This window comes from Rhinolophus sinicus, linkage group LG06 (genome assembly GCF_036562045.2).
Source record: "Rhinolophus sinicus isolate RSC01 linkage group LG06, ASM3656204v1, whole genome shotgun sequence".
Taxonomy (NCBI): Eukaryota; Metazoa; Chordata; class Mammalia; order Chiroptera; family Rhinolophidae; genus Rhinolophus; species Rhinolophus sinicus.
Genome location: NC_133756.1, coordinates 164,363,719 through 164,386,279, shown reverse-complemented (window position 1 = coordinate 164,386,279; position 22,561 = coordinate 164,363,719). Strand labels below are relative to the sequence as shown.

Below are 22,561 nucleotides of genomic sequence, written 5' to 3'. Positions count from 1 at the left end.
TCTGCGTCACCAGGTCAGCTGTGGGCACTGGGCAGCGGCTGTTTTCTGTGAAATTCAGCTGCAGAGTCTCCCCTGGGAATTCTGGGCGACAGAGGTCACCATTCTGGGGCTTCCTGGATAGGCCTGCTGGACAGCTCTCTGTCCCTCTGTCTCTGCCTCTGTCTCTGTCTCTGTCTCTCTGACGTTCTCCAGACCGACACAGCTCAGCCCTGCGCAGGCTAACACCGGATGGTAAGAACAACGTAACAATTACCACCTATCTTGGTGACAGCCCTTGATCTCCTACCTGGGAGGACAAGAAGGTTCTGCTCACAGGACCAGACCCCTTGGGTGTCTACGGGAGGCTGACGTGGCACGTAGGGCCCTGGGGAGCCGTGCTAAGCGCCGCTGGATGTGCCATGGGCTATAACAGTGACACAGTCAGTTCTTGGAGAGGAAATCTGGGCCAGCAGATGGCCTCTGGCCATCCTGTGTGGAGTCTGCAGCAGCCCCCAAAGCACTTGGCACTGAGGAGGGAGCAGGGCCACGGTGGGGACTGCCGTGGGGTGGGGTGACATGCGTGGGAAACCCCGTGTGAGCAACAACAAAGAAATGCGCCAAGGTCCCATGTGCTGGACAGTGCCTGGAGGAGCAAGGCCGCCTGCTGTAGGAAGCCACTGCTTTCTGCTGGCCTCGGGCTCCTGCAGGGCCACCTGAAGCTTAGCCGGGTCCCTACTGCCTGTCGGTGGCCTCTTTGTGCGTGTGGCCAAAGCAGCATTACACTCAGAAGCTAGGATTCAACTGGAGGAGGCGCTGGCAATTCTGGGCGTTCCTTGGCTTGTGGACACATCCCTCCAATTTGTGCCCTCATCGTCCCGTGGCCACCTTCCCGCAGTGTGTCTGTGTCTCAAACCTTCCCTTCCTGTCTCTTCTAAGGACACAGTCATCGGAGTTAGGTCCCACCAAGGCCATCCAGAATTATCTCATCTGGAAATCCTCCATTTGCAAGGACCCTACGTCCAAATGAGGTCACATTCACAGGAAGGGGGGGTCTGCACGTGGACACGATTCGCCCCGCAACAATGGACAACCTTGGGAGCTTGAGCTTGCTTTTCCCTTGAGGGCCTGTGGTGTTTGCACATTGAACGTCTTCGCTGTTCTAAATGCTTGTGTTCTCGGTGTTCATTTGAGGACACGGATTCTGGGACCTGAAAGCCATTGACAAGAACTGATCGGGCTGTTTCTGAGCCTCAAGCCCGTCCCCACCCTTAGTTACAGAGGATGGGACAGTGGTCAGGGCTTCCTGGGGGCACAGAGGGCCTGAGCCTTCGTGGAGGGCTACCCGCTTGGTTTGGTGATGGCCAGCTGAGAACAGCTGGACAAACCCAGTACGTTAACACAGGTAACACATTATTTATGAAAACTAGCCATAGTTTCCAAAATAAAAATGTTTAGTGAGAAGTGTGGCATGTTTTACATTTTTGAGAGTCTTCTTCTTCTTTTTTTATTGGGGGACAGTGTGTTTCTCCAGGGCCCATCAGCTCCAAGTCGTTGTCCTTCAATCTAGTTGTGGAGGGCGCAGCTCAGCTCCAAGTCCAGTTGCCATTTTCAATCTTTAGTTGCAGGGGACACAGCCCACCATTTCATGCGGGAATTGAACCGGCAACCTTGTTGTTGAGAGCTCGTGCTCTAACCATCTGAGCCATCTGGCCGCCCCTTGAGAGTCTTCTTAGTGTCTGGCTCAATAGAAGCCCCCTGGAGTCTCACACCTGCCTCTGTGTCGATCTGTCGCAATATCACAGGTACATTAGCCTCCAGAAAACTTCACTGTGAGTTGTGATCTCAGAGGAGGGACCTGGGTGAAGTGAAGGAGGGGCGGGCACCTCGGGGCCTCGTGTGCTCTCAGCAGAGGGGCAGCAGGCGCCCAGGCACGAGCTGGGTGTGTTGGAGGAGTGGCAGGAGGCCAGCATGACGGGGGCAGAGTGAGGGAGCAGGGGCACCAAGTGAGGCCTGGGAGCCTGGCAGGGGCCCCTCATGCACAGTTTCTGGGCCACATGTGAAGTTAGACTTTCTTTTGATTGTGATGAAAACCACGTGGAGGAGCGGTGGTTGAGAAGGGAATTTTATGGTTTATTTTTGTTTAAAAAGTATATTTCTGGCTATAGAAAGACAAAAATGGAGGCAGGACATCGTGTAGGAGGATTTGATGTTGTCCAGGCTGATTTTAGGATGGTAGAAGGGGAGATCAGGAGAAGTGGCCAGAGTCAGGGATATATTGAAACTAACTGAGGCTGATATCCACCCAAGCTTATGCCCTAGGGGTGGGCAGGGAAAGCGCCCCAGTTCCTTTGGGCTGCTATGACAAAGTCCCATCGATGGGGTGGCTTATAAACAAGAGACCTTCATTGTTCACAGTTCTGGAGGTGGGAAGTCTGTGATCAGGGTGCCAGCGTGGTAGGGTTTGGGTGAGGGCTCTCTTCCTGGGCTATAGACTGCCGCCTGCTCATTGTGTCGTCACATGACGGGAAGAGGGTGGGAGCCCTCTGGTCCCTTTTTATAAGGGCACAGATCCCCTCTTGGGCCCTAATCACCCCTCAAAGGTCCCACCTCCTAACACCGTCACCTTGGGGGTTAGGATTTCAACATATGAATTTTGGGAGGAGACAGGCATGGAGTCTGTGACAGGTTTCCAGTCAAAGGCAGTGAAATCAGCAGGTCTAGGACAGGAGTCTGCTTTCTACATGGCTTTGCCCTTAGCTAGATGATTTCGACCTCTTGGTACCTGAGTTTCCTTAGGTGATAACGCACTTTCCAGCCCTCAGGGGAGTACTGAGATCCCAGTGAGGTCGTCAATGGGAAACACACTTTCCTGTTTGAACCACATCATCTTCTCCATGTGGGCAGACACTGTGTGTGAGCGCTGAGGCCAGACCTGAGCTTTGTGAAGCCTGGTCTCCCACCTCTCCAGCAGGTCTCCCTGGACCTTGCTCAAGGTCAGTGCTTCAAAGGTGAACGAGACCGTGAACGCTCATGAACACAGACACAACAATCCCCAACAAACTATGAGCAAATCAAATCCAGCAACACAGAACAAGGATAACCTATCATGACCAAGTGGGGTTTATCACAGGAATGCAAGGCTGGCTCAACATTTGAAAAGCAATCAATGCAATTTACCGTAATGACAGACCAAAGAATAACCATAGGATCATCTCAAGGGATGCTGAGGGACACTCTACTTGGCCCTCTCTGCAGGAGTTTGGCCATGAGCATTGGGGAGGTCCTCCCCAGGCAGCTCCTGGCTGGGGTCTGGCACAAGTGCGTGCAGCTATGGGCAGGGGTGTCAGGCCCCACCCAGGCATTGCTCTCCTGAGCTGTCAGGTGCCGGGGGTGTGCTGGAACAGGCCAGCAGACTGCAGGTCTGCAAGTCACCCTCAGATTGCTGGCCAAAGAGGAAGGAGCATGTGGTGGACCTAGGGGGGCCCAGGAGGAAAGAGGGGTCATCACTCATCCATTTGCTGAAGGCAGAGGGGGCAAAGGTGGGCTGCCGAGGACGGCTTCCATGAGGGGAGCAGGGCCGGGGGCTCCCGTCCTGGCTGTGGCGCCTGCCTCTGCCTTGACTTACTTGGGAGGTGGGCCCCAGAGAAGACCCTGTGTTCCTTGAAGTCCACTCCTCTGTCCAGCACAATTGTCACTCCACCTTCCAACAACTGACCAGAACTGCCTTGGTTTCTATTTGAGGCTCTACTCTCTGGAAACAATCTCAGTCTGTTTGGATTTGGAATTTTTCCATTTTTATTTTAGGCCTCCTGACGCTTACAAAACAGTCTAGGACAGCACCATTCAACAAAACTTCCTGAAATGGTGGAAATGTCCGATAAGCTATCAGGCCCAATGTGGCAATCACCAGATGAGTGAGTGTCTGTCACTGGACAAGTGCTTCTGGCCCAGGCTGTGCCATTCATCTTGGTGGGGGGTGGGGTGAGCTTCGAAATTCCGTGGAGAGGCTAACTCTGGCCCAGGCAAACATGATTGCATGCCTTGGAAATTCCGATTAATTCAGCTCCTAGAGGCGGCGGTCCCACAGCCACCAGGATCCACACCCAAGCTCTCTCTCTCTTACATGCCCCCTTTCCACCGCTGGTGGGGGTAACAGATGCCTCTTGCTTGCTGCTGGGTCACCCCTGGGACCACAAGGCTGCTGAGACTTGATGAGTGGTCAAGTCTACGCAAGTGACGTGGCCTGGGAGGCAGGAAGGACAGGCCATCAGTGGAGCGCATCCCATGTAGTGAAATGCAATTTTTGGAGTAGATGGCAATTTTATAAGATAACAGGCAAGTCAGAAAATTAGCTTGTCTGCTACACGTGCGCGTGAAAACTGGCTGCAGCAGAGAAAGAACTAGGAGAGGGCTGGGCTGGGCCGCGTGGGCAGGTTTTGGGTCTGCACCCTTGTTTAACCAGAATAGCTCCATTTTTACTCCTTGTAAGTATTGTTGTTGCTTTTATGAGTTTTTACGTGAAGACAAATGTCCACCCATCAGAAAAGTGGGAGGAGGCCCTGGGCTGTACTGAAGCATCTGTGCTGGGGGTGGGGGCAGCACGGGGGCTCGGCCCACCCTCCTGATAGCAGGTCCTTGGTGAGTACCTATGGCGGGCGGGGCTGGGGGAGCACAGGTGTGTCCACTCGCCAGCCTGGCTTCCTGCTGGTCATTCACCTGGTACCCTCCGAGCAGGGCTTGTCCCAAATGGGGTGCAGAGATGCGGCCTCAGTTATAAAGATCCAGGCCACCAGGCATTGAATGTCGATTCCAGGGTCCGGGTGTGGGGGGGTAAACCAGTGATTGCTAGAGGGGGCCAGAGTGTTTCCAGGTGATTTTTATGCGTCTTCAACCTAAGAACCATGGCTCCAGAAAGCAGCCATGCCAGAAAGGGAAGGTTCCGGAAGGAAAGGCCACACAGAAGGGTGGCTCTGAGAGGGGAAGGGAGCAGGCCTGGTGACTGGGGAGAGCTGTTTGGGAACCTGCAGCTTCTAGAACAAAGCCAGGGGGAGTGAATGGGGAGCTACACACCAGGGCTTTGTTCACGTGGGCCAAGAATGTTCTGGGGAGAATAAACAATGGAAACGCACATCCTTCGTTCTGGCGCGCGCCTGGCGTCCTCCTCCCAGCCTGCACTGCATCCACTTGTGAGCCCACTGCCTTCAGCTCTGGGTCCTGCCTCACCTCCTCCTGGAAGCCCTCCCAGATATCCCTGGCTAGTCCACCTCCCGTGAGACCCCTGGGAGCTGAGTAAATGTGGCTGTGGGTCCCGGGGAGGCGGCCCTGGTGTGTCTGGGTTAGTCTGTCAGGGTCTGGACAGGACTGGGTGCTCAGCAGGGCTGTGTCCAGCAGTTACCTGGAAGAGCGACGGGTCAGAGGGGACTCAGATGTCTTTGGTCCTGGGGATTTCTCTCTTCTGCTGCTTGGGTCAGGGAGGTTGTTATCTATGCCAGTTGTGCAAATCCGATCTGGTGTCTGTAGGCGGGCTGGCGTGAGCGCCCACCCACATGCACAGGGCCCTGCGGGTGGGGACTCAGCATGTGGCCATCCCTCCCGCCGCCCTCTAGTCTGTCCTCCCACCAGGACCAGCTCAGGCCTGTAGCTCAGCAGCCAGTGGATCTTTGGACCTTAAGCAAGGGGGCAGGAGGAGATGGGACGTGGCAGGTGGTGGCCACACTGTGGTAGCGGTGGCACCAGCATGGGGACTGACCTGACTGCTCCCTGACTGCTCCCTGACTGCTCCCACTGTGGTCACTCATTTCCGGCCTGTTTTCCAAGTTGGGTCTCAGCCGCCTGTGCTCTGGCAGCCCCCACCTCCCTGCATAAGACCCCTGCATGTCCTTCAAAGCCTCAGCCCCTGTACAAGTGTGGCCTAGACCCTGAAGTGCAAGGTACCGGGAGGGAGGGGGCCTCCATCCCACCCCCAGGACTCCTGCGTAATTGGTGTTGGGGCCAGAGGGGTTCAGGTCTCAGGAGTTTTACCAGTGCCCCAGGTGATGCAAATTGGATTTCTTGGGGCAGTGCTGAGACCTGATTTGCTGATCGGAGCCCAGCCCACCCAAGGAGCCAAGCCCCACACTCAGGTTCTGGGGTGGGTGAGACACAACACACGTGTAAATGCCTCTCTATTTTATAAACGGGTCACTTGGAGCAAAGCGCTGCGAGTGGCAATCTCCCCCCAGCCCTGGGGGATTTCAGCTTCAGAGTGTGGGGGGTGGGATTTAAGAGAGTAGTCAGGATAGGGAGATGTCATCCCAGGAGTCGCTTCCCTGGAATGTCCGGGGTTGCTCTGCCCAGAACTCCAGGGCACCGCATGGACAAGGGGACATGACAGGGGCTCAGGCAGGCAGCTGGAAGGGGGGCACCGCCAGGCCTGCGGCCAGCTCTACCCTTTCCCACCCAGCCCACTTGCTCTTTCTGGCTCTTTCCTGGCCAGGGTAGATTTTTAGGGACCCTTGGTGAGCTCCTTCGTGACAAACAGGAGACTGAAGGAAAGGTGGGGGAAGGAGGCCTTGGAGCTGTTACCCCCCCAACCACCCAAGGTTAGGTGGCCAGTTTCCTGGCTAGTGAGAGGGGTGGCAGAAAGGGGACTCTCCCTCAGGGCACCTCCACCCCAGTCCTGGGTATTGGCCTCTGGTGGATGGAGACAGCCTCCTCGGGAGGCCGCCCCCCATGTGTCTCAGAGGGCCCTGATTTCTTCGTAGCACCCTCCCCGACCCCTCAGTCTCCTCCCTCTCCAGCTGGCCCAGGCCAGGCCCCTCCTGAGACAGAGGCGTAGGAAATGTTTAGAGCAGAACCAGCGGTGGCCCATCTGGGCAGGCCTGCCAGGTACGCCCTGTTCCCATGGGGGGTGGGGTTGAAGGTGGACCATCCTCTTTCTACAGGGCCAGCTGGTCTTTTGCTGCTGCCTAGCGCTCTTTTACAGAGTGTACCCCCTTCCTTAGAGAGCCGCCCTGCAATCCAGGATGAGGTACTCAGTGTTTAATGGCCTCTGGATATCCGCTGCCCTGCATCCTATTCTGCTGTGAACTGGTCATAACTGCTCTCCCTGGTAATTTATACTAGGGTGTGAGTGATTGCCAGTAGATTATCTTGAGTCATTCATTAAGAAGCTTTGTATTCTTATTGGGAAATAAAACCTTAATCATCTTGATCCAAAAGGCATGTGTAATAATCCTCTCCCTCTCCAAGAGTAACTGTTGAGTGGGTGGAGAAAGGCAGGATTGATTCATCCAAAGGTCTCACTGAGACTCCAGCCTAAGTAGACAACTTGGCAGGTTTTCTAGCCCTTCTGAGCCTCAGCCTTTCCCATCCGTAAAATGGAGATTTTCATAACACATTCTTGTCCAGGGTTTGGGATGGTGGAATGACAGGACGCCTGTGAATGGCAGGGTCCTGTGCCTGGCATTGTGTGAGCGCTCCACGAACGCTCAGTTCCTCCCACTGGTCAGGATGGGTGAGCACCCTGGTCCTTCAAAACAGCCTCATGAATTCATCAACTCACAGAGTTGCCCCAGCTCCCTGTCCATGGGTGGCCACACTGTGGACACGCTAGCCTCTGGCTCTGGCTGCCCGGCTGACACATAGCTGGGGGTCTCAGCTCTCTTCCACCTCTCCTCCCACCCAGCGCCCGACCGGGTCCCAGTGCTGGCACTCAAAGTGTGGACGGAGAGCAGGCAAAAGCCTCCAGGGGCCCATTCAGCCAACCCTTGCCCCACAGTGGCCCCTGTTGGTGAGAAGGGAAATTGCTCTGAGAAGAAAGGAAGCTGGAAAAAGTCATCACATCCCCCTGGGGCAGGAACAGCTGGCTGGAACCTGCCCAGCTGGCCAGGGCCTCCACCATGATGCCTCCTACACGCGAAGGAATGGCTAGATGGCCAGAAAGACATCGGAAGCTGGGAGAGAGGCCTGGACCCGATTCTCCCTGGAGAACCACCCTGCCCACACCTTGTTCTCAGACTTCCAGCCTCCAGACTGTGAGAGAATACTTGTCTGTTGTTAAAGCACCGTCTGTGGCTCTTGGTTAGGGTGGCTCTTGAAACCCAGACACAGCCATTGTGCAGGTGGGAAGACTGAGGCCTCCTAGGGCCCTGACTAGGGTCTCAGGCGGGCTCATGAGTGGGGACAGGTGGAGAGCAGGTGTCCACAGGACACTGAGGCTGGGCAGTGATTGGCCAAACCAAAGGAGGCCCTTTTCCATCTTGGAGACAGGGAGAGATGTGTCCGGTGTGGGAAAGAAAAGGGACTGGGAGGGCGGTGGATTCACCAGCTCTGATCTCCCTGGCGTTGCCGGCCGGCCTTCTCTTCCTCCTCTGGGGCCCCTGCTTCCTCCTTCGGGGACCCAGCCAGCTCTTGGAGGCTTTGCTGGTTTTCTGGCTAGACCGTGAACACCTCAGGCTGGGGTGGTGCCCGAGCAGTTTACGGACGTTTCGTGGTGTGGGCGCAAAGGCGGTTCAAGCACATGCTCAGTGACGGCACACGTGAGAAGCCCTTAGCTGGGTTCTGGTACCTCGTGCCCCCATGTTCATGCACTGGACGCAGCCCTGGCCCGCACGCTCAGTAAGGGGGCGCTGCAGAGGAGCGGAGGGACGATCTCGGATGGAGGCCCCCCCTTGTGTCCCAGGCCCTCTGGACGTTGCGGAGAACCCCGCAGGGCAGAGAACCATGAGGGAGAGTGTGCGCAGGACGATGCAAGACATAGGCCTTGCTGGTGAGCTATAATTTAAGGCAGCTGACAGGCCCATCTGTGCCAGGAGGCCTGCACAACCTGGCTTTCTCCTTCACACACCTGACAAGGACGCCTAGACAAGGCCTGTGGCTACAGCGGGCTGCAGGGTGCCAGCAGCAGGAGGCTCTGAGTTGTGTGGCTGTGTCCTCCACTGTCCCAGGGCATGGGGGCCGTTGGAGCGCCGGCCCAGGCCCCGGCTTTCCTCTGCCTCGGATTTCCCTGGGAGCCCTGACTGGCCCTCCCATTCAGCCAGTTATTACGAGGCTGCCCCAGGCGAGGTGCCATGGTGAGCAAAGCACAGAGCCCCACTTGTGGGCTGCCATCTGGGGGACAGAAGGGCAGCTCTGCCGAGGGCAGCCGACCCAGAGACCTCACTCAGCAGCTGGCTCCCAACCCTGAGTAGTAGCTGAGCTCCTCACAAAGGCCAGGCCTCACCATGGACCCCTGGGGATCCGGGCACAGGAAGACGGGGTCTCCACTGCTCAACTCCCGGGGTCTCCCCTCGTCTGGGCAACCACGTGTCTGGTCTGGAGACAGGCGTGAGGAGGAAGTCCCTGCAGGCCCCTCCTGAGGCAGGACAATGTGCTCCCCACACGGCCTGGCCACCTGGCCTGCTCTCCAGGCCCTCTCTCCATGCTGGCCTCCGGGGCTCCCACACACAGGTGGCTACACCTCAGGTGCCGCTCACCTGGGAAGTGACACTCCCTCCCTGATGGGTTGGTTGCCAGGAGCTGGACATGGGCTGGAGACCGCAGCTCTGCCACTTACTAGGTGTTTGAACTCGAAAATTACTGAGCCTATGGTGTGGGCGGCATCCCAGGAGGACCAACGACCCCATGGGCGCGGCTGGAGCCCGTGAATACGAGCGACGTCGCGTTCATGATGACGTCACGTGACACGGAAACAGGGATCTGCAGATGTAACTCAGGCCCCCGATCACCTGACTTTGGGTCAATCTTAGCGGTGGGTGTGACCACTGGGTGCCGAGGTCAGAGACCCAGGAGCGTGGAGATCAAGTGTGAGGAGGGTTCGGCAAGAGGGAGGCTCTTTGTGTCGCTTGAAGATGGATGGGGCCATGTGGCAGGAAACATAGGGTGCCCCCCCCCCCCGCTGACAGCCAGCAGGATATGGGACCTCAGTCCCGCAACTGCGGGGAATGGAATTCCGCCAACAACCTGAATGAGCTCAGAATCAAATCCCTCCCCAGAGCCCGCAGGAGGCTCACAGGCTGGTCGGCACCTGCTTTCTGTCTGAGGACCAGCTAGGCCTGCCTGCACTGCTGGCCCACAGGAGATTGTAGCCGCGGTCGTTTAAGCTGCTAAGTTTGTGACAATTTGTTATGAAGCACTCGCTAATAGCACAACCGCCCCATGCCTCAGTTTCCCTAGCTATAAAATGGGGTTCTTACTCACAGGGTTGTGGGGCTAAGGGAGTGGGAGCAGGTCAGCCCCTGGGCAGCCACATTCAGGACACAGGAGGAAGGCGTGGCATCACGGTGGCATCAGCACTCAGCTCACCACGTCTGCCAGGACCCGGGGCCGGGGCCACGCAGCTGCCTATGTGTCCAGGTCTGTTAGCAGTTGGCTTTGAGTCTTTGATCCCGGGGCCTATGGTGGTGTGTGTGTGTGTGTGTGTGTGTGTGTGTGTGTGTGTGTGCTGTGTCCCACTCTTCCTTGTATCCTCTGGCCCAGCAGGGGGTTTTCCACAGAGTGCTGCCTGTAAATGTTTGGTGAAAATATTCGTGGCTAGACAGACGAGCTGAGCCGCTGGTCAGAGAAGGGGATTGGGGAGATGTGAAATTTGCCAGCTGGGAATTAAGGCCCAGAAGAGCGTCAGGACACGTCCTGGGTCACCCTGGCACTGGGCACTGAGAAGGCTTCCCTGGCTGGCAGGGTCTGTGGTGTCTTCGGCCCTGTCCCAGCCTCACCCAAGGGAGTGTGAGGAGGGGGGAGAGTCCTGGTATGTTTGGGGGTTCAGGAGAGTCAGGAGGCAGCCAGGGCCTGGGGGAGGAGGGAGCCCCCAGGGCTGAAGGAAGGGGAAGTGACTGGGAACACTGCAGGCCCAGGGACCCGTGCAGGACCCTGGGGGCTGTGGGGGCTCTTTGGGAAGGGAGGTAGACTGCCCAGCCCCCCTCATTCCTCCATTCCCCATCAGCCCTGCTCCCCACCGCACACCCCGGCCCAATCACATCCCCAAAGTATCTAACACACGGTCACGGCCTTCCCCGCCTCCCGTGCGCTCCCAGACCCCCACTCATCTCCTCGGTTAAGGGCAACCTCACCAGCCAGAGGCTTCAACCCAAGCTTGGAAGGACATGCCTCGTGGCTCGGCCAGCCCTCCTTCAGGGACAGGCCCAGTATTTGAGGGCTTCTGTGAGGAGCCAGGAGGGACCAGGGACCGTCCCTCTCTTTCCAGGCTGTGGGAGGAGGGCTTCACTATGTGACGTTCGATATTTCCCTTGGCCCAGTTAGTATTTCTCTCTTCACCTCCTCCAGCTGGCTGAGGTGAGGAGCTGGCCCGAGGCAGTGGGGTGTGGAGGAACAGGAGCGGGGTCCCCTGAAGGGCAGCGGGTGGGGTCCAGTCTCTAGGACCAGCAGACGGCATCTCCAGGCGTGGGGCGGGCCAGCCCAGGGCTCCTGCATGGGGTATGGGGGTGCTGAGCAGAGCTGTGGGGGCTGGGAAGCTCCTATGGAAAGGTCTGGGTGCCCCTGCTGCTGGCCTGCATGGTGGGTGCTATCTGCTGGGTGACAGGTTCAGGCCCAGGGCCGGCTGCTGCACAGCCTGGTGGGGCCCACCTAGTGGGGATAGCTGCCCTGGGGGCAGAGCCCAGACAGACGCCAGGCACCCACGGCCCTCTGCATGGCTCTGCATTTATAGAGCATCTGACTGTGCTGTGGGGCCATGCCCACGCCAGCCCAGGGACTTGTCCCGACCTGGCCTGTGGGCACCTGTGTGCCTACGAGTAGAGCCTTTTGAGAGCTATCTACTTACCTGAGACTTAAACTTGTGGGCTCTCAAAGATGAGTAGAAAATGCAACATCAAAATGAATAAGCGTTCGATACAATATGCAGCCAACACACAGACAGCATCACCTTTCGACATGCCAGGCACCCCACCCACACACAGAAACGGCGAGGTGGGCGCCGTGGCTAATACCACCATCCCATTTCACAGATGGGGAAAGCGAGGCAGAGAAAGAAGACAGGCGCATGCCCAGGAACACGCACCTGGGGACTGCCAGGGACTTGAACCCAGGCCCCTGGACGTAACCTTTGCCCGCCTGCCTCAGCACAGGCCCTGTTCAGCCAGCTAGCCCAGTCTAAGTGGTTCTTCATCGGAAGACTCAGAGCTAGCTCCATGCGGGTCCATGGAGTGTCCCTGGCTGCCCGCTCCTGCCCCACGAGAGCCTTCCTCTCCCATGTTCTTGAAACAGCTCGCTCCACAAACACCGAAGGAGAGAGTGCCACAGCCGCCGGGTCCCTTGGGGAGAGGTGCTGACCTCCCCGGGCACTGGTGAGCACAGGCTGGCAACACACCACCACATCCGTGATCCTACTTAATTGTCTCAGCTATGAGGTGCTCGCATTCCCCTAGGAAGGAAGGAGTGGGTCGCTCCCTCCACAGCCCCCACAGGGGGCCCACAGCTCCTCCACACTGACCTGAAGGCCAGCAATGGCGCTGGGGGCTCGGGCCAGCTGCATGCCCAGCCCCTGCCCTGCCCTGCCAGGCTGGAGGCCGGCCCTCCTTTCTCTGGAGCCTCCAGTCCAAAGAGCTAATGCCGCCCCCTCATGATCCCGGGAACGCTGACCTGGGCTGAAGGTCAGTTTCCCCCAAGACCTCAGGCCTGAGGCCGCCCTTCCCTCTGGGCATCTGGTCCTGGCATTGTGTCAGCTTCTGGGGGCCAGGAAGCCAAACCCACCTTCTGTTCCCAGGACCCCTGTCTGCACCCAAAGGTCCGGACAAGTTCTGCATCCCCTTCCCTGGAGCACCTCTCAGCTTTGTTCTCCACTACGCCAATGTCCTTAGGTCAGAAATGTATAAATATCCCTTTTCAAGTCTGTTTTTTTTTTTTTTTTAATAGTTGTGGGCCTCAGAATGCAGGCATCCAGGTGCTGACTAGGGTGAGAGGGTGCTTCAGACAGACCCTGCCCGGCACCACTGGCTGCTTAAAAGTCCTGAAGCTCCTCCCATCCAGTCATTCAGGCTTCCCCACCCGGCAGGGGGCACCGTGGTCCCCTCAAGGTGGCGCTGGCCCGAGCACCCAGGTGGAGGGACGCAGGCACCGAGCTGTGGGTGCAATGCAGCATCGGCCCACACGCTGCCCTGGGACCCGTGGCCCAGCGGACAGACCTGGCGCCCATCTGGCCAGTGGACCAGCCCCCAGGAAACTTGGAAGAAATCAGCAGAAACCCCGAGCACTCGGGCCACCTGCCGCTCCTTGAACCCCTCCCCACACAGTTCCAGGCACCCTAGTCCAGCATCCACAACGCCCGGGCCAGGCGCACAAAGTGGCCCTTCCTCCACGGGCCCAGCGGAGCCCCTCGCCAGGCGGGTAGCTGGGGGCAGCACTCACCGTGCAGCAAGGCATGAGGGTGTGGTGGCTCCCTCCTCCAGGCAGGTCCTCGCAGAGCCTCCGAGTCTCCGCCCAGCTCTGCCAGGCTGTGCCGGCTGAATGAACCACTCAGACTAGTCCCACAGCCCGAGCTGCCCCCCAGCCGAGGCTCTTCTTGGCAGGGACCCTGTAGCTCTGAGGTTTGAGGAGAGCGTCCAAGTGGTCGCCCGATGGGGCCACAGGCAGGTGTTGCCAGGACTATGCAGCGAGTGAGAGTGCGGCAGCAGCTAGGTCACGGCCAGGGGTCACTGCAGGGGACACTGCTCCCGGGGAGTGTGGAGGAGACCGGGGTCCCAGCTGGACTCTCAACTGCCCCCGTGTGTGCTTCTCTGGAGCCTGCAGCTGTCTCCTCCAGCCCGAGCCGCCACCAGCTGGACCAGCTCTGCAGACCTGGCCACAGGCAGATCTGGTGCCAGCTGCAGCTGCGGGCTGAGCTGCATGCTGCCTGTTATCTAACATCCCCAGCAGCCTGGCCTCCCTTTGGCAGGTTGTTGGGGTTACAGTGAGAAACAAACACTAGGAAGACCCTCCTGACAGGGCACCCCACCCCCAGCCTTTCTCTCCAGGGAAAGGAGGGTCAGAGCCTGAGGCACAGAGAGGGTGGGCCACAGGCCCAGGTCACACAGCAAACCAGGACCACAGGACTCAGCCTGTCTTCCTATGTTCTGGTGTTACTCCCCACCCCCTAGGGTACCCAGCTCCCTCCCAGCACCAGCCCAGCCCAGCCCAGTCCCTTCCCTGCCCATCTCTGTCCACCCTCCCCTGCCCAGCCCTTCCCACCCTCCGCTGCCCAGCCCTGCTCACCCCACCCCTGCCCAGCCCTGTCCACCCTCCCCTGCCCAGCCCTTCCCACCCTCCCCTGCCCAGCCCTGCTCACCCCACCCCTGCTCAGCCCTGCTCACCCCACCCCTGCCCAGCCCTGTCCACCCTCCCCTGCCCAGCCCTGCTCACCCCACCCCTGCCCAGCCCTGCTCATCCCACCCCTGCCCAGCCCTTCCCACCCTCCCCTGCCCAGCCCTACTCACCCCACCCCTGCCCAGCCCTGCTCACCCCACCCCTGCCCAGCCCTGCTCATCCCACCCCTGCCCAGCCCTGTCCACCCTCCCCTGCCCAGCCCTTCCCACCCTCCCTGCCCAGCCCTGCCCCGGAGAATGCCTGCAGCATTGCAGCAGCAATAGAGAACAACTCTTTGCTGGGAAGCTGGGCTGGAGTACTGCAGGCCCCCAACATAGAGGTGACTCCTCGTGGGGGCTGGGGAGGAGGGTCTTTATCTGGAAGGTGTTAGCAATGCTGTCTCTGGTTCTCAGCTGTGGGTGTCTCTGTCTCCCAGATGCCAGCCTCTTCTTAACACACTCAGCTCTACTGTTGGCCCAGAGTGGCCCCGGGCTGCAGGGCTCAGGGCTGGGGGTGGACTCAGAGGTGTCGCCTGGAATCTCGACCTTCTGACCACCCCTTTGCCCAAACTTATCACATCCAGGTGGAGGCAGAAAAACTTGAAGGTCTGTGGCTTGGGCTTTGTCGACAAACCTCCCACCTGCTGGGCAGGTCCCTTAGCAGCTCTATACCTCGGTTTACCTGACATCATGGGGATGGGGCAGTAGAGAGATGAAGTGAGTTCATGGCACATAGTAAGTGCTCAATAAACACACGGTGCACCGTTCTTTCTCTCATTTGACCCCCAGGAAATCGCTTCCTAGCAGGTGTGCTCCCATTTCACAGATGTGGACTTGGGGTTTCTGGGAGCCTCATCAACTTTGTCACTGAGAGGGTGGCTCAAGAGATGGTGCCTGAGCCAGAGGGGAAGGGCTGCTAAAACTGATGGCGGTCTCAGGGAGGGGCAGCTAAGGCTGGGGTTAGGGGCAGCTAAGGCTGGCGGAAGCTTACAGAGATCTGTGGCATGCAGGGTGCAGGGATTGCTTGAGTATGTGTGTAAGTGTGTGTGTGTGTGTGTACACGCTTGTGTGTGTGTGCAGGCAGAAAGGATGGCAGAAGATGAAGCAGAGATGGGGTAGGCAGGCCAGTGACTTCCCATTTCCTGAGACCAGTGAGAACCAAGGCCAGCAGAGATCCCGGATCCCACTGGGAGAGGAGCCACCTGGCAGGGGTGAGAGCGGGGAGGTGGGTTTGAACCAGAGCAGTGAGCTTGCTCCCCCACATAAGCAAGGCAGGTTTAGAGCTGAGTCGTCTGCAGAGGTGGAGGACCCCAAGAATTTCTGTCTGTCTCCACCCAAGTTTGTGGCTATGAACACCCCTCCCTCCAGGCCCCTCCAGGGACCAGTTATGGCTGAGGACTGCAAGTGGCCTCTCGATGGTGGTGGTGATGATGGTGGTGGTGATGGTGGTGATGGTGGTGATGGTGGTGGTGATGGTGATGGTGGTGATGGTGGTGATGGTGGTGGTGATGGTGGTGATGGTGATGATGGTGGTGATGGTGGTGATGGTGGTGGTGATGATGATGGTGATGATGGTGGTGATGGTGGTGGTGATGGTGATGGTGGTGATGGTGGTGATGGTGGTGGTGATGGTGGTGATGGTGGTGGTGATGGTGGTGATGATGATGACGATGGTGGTGATGGTGGTGATGATGATGGTGGTGGTGGTGATGGTGGTGATGGTGGTGATGGTGGTGGTGATGGTGATGATGGTGATGGTGGTGATGGTGGTGGTGATGGTGGTGATGGTGGTGATGGTGATGATGGTGGTGATGGTGGTGGTGATGGTGATGGTGGTGATGGTGGTGATGGTGGTGGTGATGGTGGTGATGGTGGTGATGGTGGTGGTGATAATGATGGTGGTGATGGTGGTGATGGTGGTGATGGTGGTGGTGGTGATAATGACATAACAGAACAACAAAAACAGTTGCTGTGCCAGGCAACTGGCATGAGGTGACATCACTGATCCTGGGCTCTCCTGGAGGACTACTGAGGCCCCCACTCCCTCTCAGCATGGCAACCGGGGCCATGTTTAACCTTGAAAAGCTGCTATTTCCACTTCATGGTTTCTGGCCAGCTTTGGGAGCCGATCTCCACTCTGCCATTTCCCTCTCTCATTTGGTAAATCAGTTTACCCCACAGTGCCCCAAAGTGTGATGCTAAGGTGGAATTTCAGACCCTATAAGGGGCAGTGGTGACAATATTTTGGAGCAGAGAGTAACCCCATCCTCCAATCCACTCCAGAAATGCTGCTGTCTGAGGGGTTAGCCTTCTCCCACAGCAGATGCTGGGCTGCGTCCTACTGAGGCGCTAATGAGGAGGCAGCCTTGCCAGGCCGGCCTTGCTGGCTGCAGGGGGACCCCTCCGTCTGTCTGCTCCAGGCTCCCTGGTCTCTCTGGCCAGACGAGGCCTGGCTCCCCACAGGAAGCCGCCAAATGTCCTTTACCGCGTCTCTGCAACCACTTCCCTGACTCCAGCAGGCCAGCTCTTCCAGGCCATTAGCCCTGGTGCGAATCACCTTCGGCCCCCTTGCTGGAGGACCACACGCTTGTCTGGAAGGCTGCCAGGACAGGACGTCAGAGCTCCTCAGGCCCTGGGGGCTGACACACAGCCATGTTCATTGGAGCCCCCAGGGCATGTGGCTCCTGGCAGCTCAGATGTGCTCACACACCTGTCAGAGGAAGCCTGGCTCTGCCTCTGTCCCCCTGTGTGACCTGCGGCTGGCCTCACCCTGCCTGGGCCTCCGAGTGTGGTCCATGAGGGGGCAGGGGCCTGGGGCGGCTGGACTCTGCACTCTGCAGTGAGTAACCTGGGCCCCTCCCTTGGCAGCCGGGAAGGTTCCAGAACCCAGGATCAGCCTGGTCTGATTCCATTGAGTTGCAGTCTGTTTCAGTCATATCACTGATTCATTGACCACGTCATTCATGTAATCCCCATCCACCTGTCCATCAAGCCACAAATACTGGTCAAGCCCCTTCTCCCAGATAAGGCTCCCGGGCTCCCGCTCTCATGAGCTCACCTTCTAGTGAGAGACACAAACGGGTGAGCAAGTAAGAACGCAGGAAATGAAGCACTCGGTGGGGGTGGGGGCCGCTCTGGGCATGGGGGTCACCTTGGGTGCTCCCAGGGCAGGTATGCATCAGAGGCACTGAGAACACGGTGTCCCCTGCTAGGAAGCTCCCGGTGTCACAAGACAGACAGACATAAGGACAGACTCCGATGGCAGGGCAGGAAGTGCCAGCAGGCAGGCGGTGGGTGTGCCAACGTCAGGGCAAGCTGGGGACATATGGAGCTCTGCCCAGAGATGGGAGAGATGACAGGGATGGCCCTGCAGGCCAGGACTGGCGCACAGCGCAGGTACGCCCCCGTGAGTCAGGGCGTCCTGCCAGGGTCTTTTGAAAATCTGGCTCTGCACTGTCAGGTGACTTGCTGGAGGTCACCCAGCTAGAGCGGTGCCAGCAGAATGGGAGCCCAGCACTGTGACAGCCCTGTCCCCTCTAGTTGGCCATGCACTTCTCCAGGACAACAGACTCAGGCTGGTGTCTCCACACTCCAGCAGAGGGTTCTGAGGCCAGAGACCCCCCGCCCCAAACTCCCCATCTGTCTAGACAGGTTTGTTTATCATGCGCTCCAGACACTGTCAGCTGCCTCGTGGCCCATCTGTCCCGCCAGCGCACAGATGGACTGTCCCATAGGGGGCCCTGCAGCTATTTCCTGGGGCTGGGAGGATGGACCTGAGCCCAGAGTACCCTGCATCTGAAAGTGCATGCCTCCCATTTATAGACCTTTCAGAAAGGAGGTATGAAGGTTACAAGAAAGGAAGCCCCTCCTGCCCCACTCCCCAAAGCCAAGCACTCTCACCTACTGGGGCATATGTCTCTCTCCCACGCCCGCCCCCCAACCAGCAGGAAGGCTGTTAGACTCACAGAGTCCTTTCCTCCCTCTGTTGGATTTACCCAGCCCAAAGGGCACAGCCTGGGGAGACCCGGCAGGGCACTTGGTGTGGCCAGAACCACGTCCACCTTGGGGAGGGACAGAAAACCTGCAAAGGGGGGTATCTTCAGGTTGAGGGGGGTGACAGGTAAGTTTTTCATTTTTCCACTTCCTAATGTCCTCCAAAGTTCCCATAATGAGCAACACATTACTTTTCTAGTGGAAAAAAAAATTACAACTCTGTAAAACAATTCTCCTGTAGTTATAAAATGCTGTGTTGTAATAGTTTTCACACAGCATGATAGAATGTCTTCATTTGGGTGAAAATGGACATTTCTGCACATCTCTGTTAAAACAATAATAAACGCGATTGAAGGGTTTGACACCTAGAATGTCTCTCTCTGGATCCAAAGGGTTTCGGTGATGTATCTTTCTAATATTTTCTGTGGGGCTTGAACGCTTTGACAATGACCATGAATATATCATTTTTAATCATCAGAAAACACATACAATGATTTATACTTTGAAAGCTAAAAAGCGTGGCTTCAGTCACACCTCTGTCTCTGTCCCTCTCTCTGTCTCTCTCTCTGTGTCTCTTTGTCTCTTTCTCCAGGACAAACAAATACTGGCTGGGCACGGTCTGCAGGGGTGGGGGCAAAGTGTTCTGGGGAAGGAGGGAAATTGGGGATGGGGGTTGGGGACAAGAACCCCCTCCAGGCAGCACGATGTCCAGGGCCCTTGGTCTGGCTAGTGGGGCTGGAAGGGGCAGGGGAGGGCTGAGCCTGGCAGGAAACCACCCTTCTGCAGTAAACCCACTTTTGGAAGCGTTTGCTGAAGAAGCAGCGCCACCTGGTGGCATGTGTGGAGACTGCTGGGACGTCCCCGAGCGATCACTTGGGGGTTCCCAGAACTGCCTGAGGCAGGGCCCGGTCCACTGCTCTTTAGTGGAAGAAGGACATTATGTCCTTAGTGTGCAGCGTGCCGAGACAGCCCCCACGAGGCTTCTCTTCCACGGCCTGCCCTCAGCTTTCCCTTGAGTTAGCGGGTGGCAGGGTGGGGACGAGGTGGGAGTAGGGAAAGCGGGCTCTCGCTGCAGGGTGTCCGTCCTTGCCTGTCCTGGCGAGTCTTCCTCATGCTTCCCGTGTCCTTCCTGGATTCCCCATGGGGGGTCAGGACCGCCGCTCTCACTCTTCTCGGTCCTTGGGAACCAGGGCAAGTGAGCTGGGGGTGGGGTGGGGCACACTAGGTCCGGGAAGGGCCAGGCGAGGGGTGGGGCCTGAGCACCCCTATATGGCGCTCATGGGCAGGGACAGCCCCCCAATCCCCTGCTGGTCCCCGTCCCCCAGGGCCCTCTGGAGAACCGCTCTCATGGGCTCGCGTTTCCCCCGCTGACGTCCCGAGGTGAAATAGATGAGTGTCTTGGAGCTGGCTTGGACACAGGCCAGGAGGGTGGCCAGTGAGGCGAATATGGGCAGCAGGAAGTTCAGGAGGGGCCGCAGGCTCCAGTACAGGACGTAGGGCAGGCTGCACACGATGAGCAGGAGAACTGAGCCCAGGACGACGCTGTAGAACTTGGGGCGTGGGCGCCGGGAGCAGCAGGCCACCCAGACTAAGAGGACCAGCCCGGCCACGCAGGCCACGCAGGCCAGGGCCAGCAGCCACGTGATACTGGCCGCGTGGTACCGCAGGCAGGCCAGTGGGCGCGCCCCGGCCTTCAGCTGGCCACAGGCGTGGGCAGGCAGCAGCACGGCCGGCAGGCTCAGGGCCCAGATCAGGCCGCAGACGATGCCGGACGTGTGTCTGGGGCGGCAGCTCTGGTAGCAGGTGGGGAAGACCTCGGACAGGCAGAGCTCCAGGCTGAAGGAGGCCAGCAGCCAGAGCCCCGTGGCAAACCCAATGAACGTGACCACAAAGTAGAGGGTTTTCTGGGAGCCCTGGGCGGCCTGGATGATGGAAAAGACCACGTGGCAGCAGAGGAAGAGGAAGTCGGCGGCGGCCAGGTGCAGTACGTAGACGGAGAATGGGCCCTTCTTGATATGGAAGCCAAGGTGCCAGAGGACGAGCCCGTTCCCCACCAGCCCCCCGAGACTGACAGCCAGCGTCAGGTAGAAAATCACGCTGCTGAAGGTTGTCCAGAGACCAAACATCCTAACTGTCTAGACAACCGGCGAGGGACCCTGGAAGGAAGCAACAGACATTGCTGCTGCTGTTATTTGTCCACCTTTCAAGGGGAAGCCCAGAGTCCTGTTCTAGTTCAGGCCCGTGGCCTCATTCTGGGATATTCTGCGGGGGAGTCAGAGCTGGTCACAGGGAACTTGGGCTGGGGCAGCAGAGGGTCTGAGAGCAGCCCCTGCCTCTCCTGTGCCCACCCCCCCCTTCCCCAGCATCCACACTGGTCCTTGTTCTCAGCCAGGAAGATGCTGCTGAGGGGTCATCAGGAGCCTGGTGCTGAGGGGAGGGGGTGTGGGGGTGGGGAGAGAAATGGGCTGGGGCAGGGCAGGGAGACCGGAGCCCACCTAATACACATCTAATACCACCTGTGCTGGGCCCCAGCACTGTGCCCCTGCCCACTTCCCTGCGTTCCTCCTCCTGTAAGGCCTGCCTGCTCTGAGCCCCCTGCTTCCTAGGCACCCCAAGTGTCCTCACCAGCTCCTTTCTGGGTGGTTGGCCTTGACCCCAGTTGGGGCTCTCACTTTTGCCCCCTCAGACCTCTGGGCCCTGCCAGCCATGTTGGTCTCTGGTGTCAGGGGTGGCTGCGCTGACCCTCCCTCTCTGGGCCTGTTTCCCCAGTGTATACCAAGGGAGCTGGCCCCTGCTGGGAGTTACTGGTGGGGGGAGGCCTGTCCTGGGCAGGGGAGGGGAGGGGCTGTGCTCCAGGAGGGAGGTGGGGGACGGGTGGGGAGTGGGATGCCCAGAGGGGCTGTTGCAAGGGCTCTCAGAAGGGGTGCACCTGTCCCCCCACTCAAAGGAGGACCCCGAACGCTGGCTTTAAGTACTACCTCTCAGTCTGCTTTCCACCCCCACGCCCCACTCCCCAACCCCATGGAAACCAGACTGTCCTCAGGGGGTGTCAGAGGCAGACCCAGGGGGAGCAGGGCAGCTCCTCACCTTGGGAGAGGGGCTCTGAGCCTTCTCACCTGCTGGTCGGTGCCTCTCTGAGATGTGCTGGGCAGCTGCACAAACAGGGTGCAAGCCTGGGCTCGAGCGCGGGCTCCTCCTGGGCTCTAAATCCTCTCGTGTGTCCCCTGGGGCCAGGCTGGCCGTGGGCCAGCTCCCTGGAAGTGGAGGAGTGTGCTCCCCCTTCCCAGGAATGAGCTCAGACCGAGATCTCCTCAGTGTGGGCTGACCCTTCCCGCCCCTGCTTCCTCAGCTCCTCCCCACTGGGCTGCAGCCTCAAGCACATGGGTGCCCCCCCATGGGGTGCATGGATGGGAAGGAGCAGCAGAAGGGACCCCCATGTCCAGCAGGGGCTGGGCCACACCTTCCAGAGGGGGCGTCCCACTGCGGGGGCACCTTCTCCGGGGTGCTTTGGGGTGTTGAGGTGCATGTGTGGCCTCTGACGGTCCTTGACAGAGTGACCTGACCTCTCTGTGCCTCAGTTTCCCCCTCCTTGGCCTGACCATTCATGGATAGCTCAGTGCCTGGCTTGGGGCTGGATCTCCTGATGAGTCCCTGGTGGGGGCTGCTGTACATGGTCTGTGGACCTTGAGACCCCCCTTACTAAAGGTCCCTCCCCCCTTACCGTTCACCTGCCAACTTGCCTCATATCCTGGGATCCCAGCCGTCCATGAACTCTTTGGGGTGAAAATATTTTCCGAATTTTGTTCCACAGAGCCTTGGGCCCTAAACTGTTCCATGAGGACTGTCCTTTTCCGGGGGCTGTGTTCTATAGTTCCTGGAGACCCCCAGAGCTCGTCAGCATGACAAAGGCGAGGCCACACCCTAACAATGATGGTTTTCCTTGTGTGTCTCACATGGATTTGGCTTCCGGGTCATTTCCATAACACAACTGACCGCCTGCTGAGGTTGGAGGGATGTGGCCACAAGCCAAGGGACGCCTGGAGCCTGGGCACCTTCTCCCAGAGCCTCTGGACGGGACGTCAGTCTCTGTTCTCCCGAACGGGGTGAGGGTGAATGTCCGTTGTCCTAAGCCACCCTGGCTGTGGTCTTTTGTACGGCCGCCCCAGGACACAGGTACCATGGCGTTACATGCGGACGCTGTTCTAAGTGCCCTGCACGGAGCCTGCCATTTCCTCTGAGCTGATGGGGAAACCAAGACACAGGAAATGTAAGCAGCTGTGTGAGGCGGTGCAGACCTTGGTGATGAGGGGTGGACC

At 58.6% G+C, this 22,561-nt stretch overlaps 1 protein-coding gene across 1 annotated transcript; it reads right to left on the bottom strand.

Annotated features, from left to right (window-relative positions):
• Positions 1 to 18,698: 18,698 nt before the first annotated feature.
• Positions 18,699 to 21,417, bottom strand: MRGPRG (MAS related GPR family member G). The gene is made up of 2 exons (XM_019755602.2): positions 21,362 to 21,417; positions 18,699 to 20,401 (listed from the first exon to the last, which is right to left on the bottom strand). The coding sequence occupies exon 2, from the start codon at positions 20,369 to 20,371 to the stop codon at positions 19,511 to 19,513; it is 861 nt and encodes a 286-aa protein (XP_019611161.2). The 5' UTR covers positions 20,372 to 20,401; positions 21,362 to 21,417; the 3' UTR covers positions 18,699 to 19,510.
• Between the last annotated feature and the right edge of the window lie 1,144 nt (positions 21,418 to 22,561).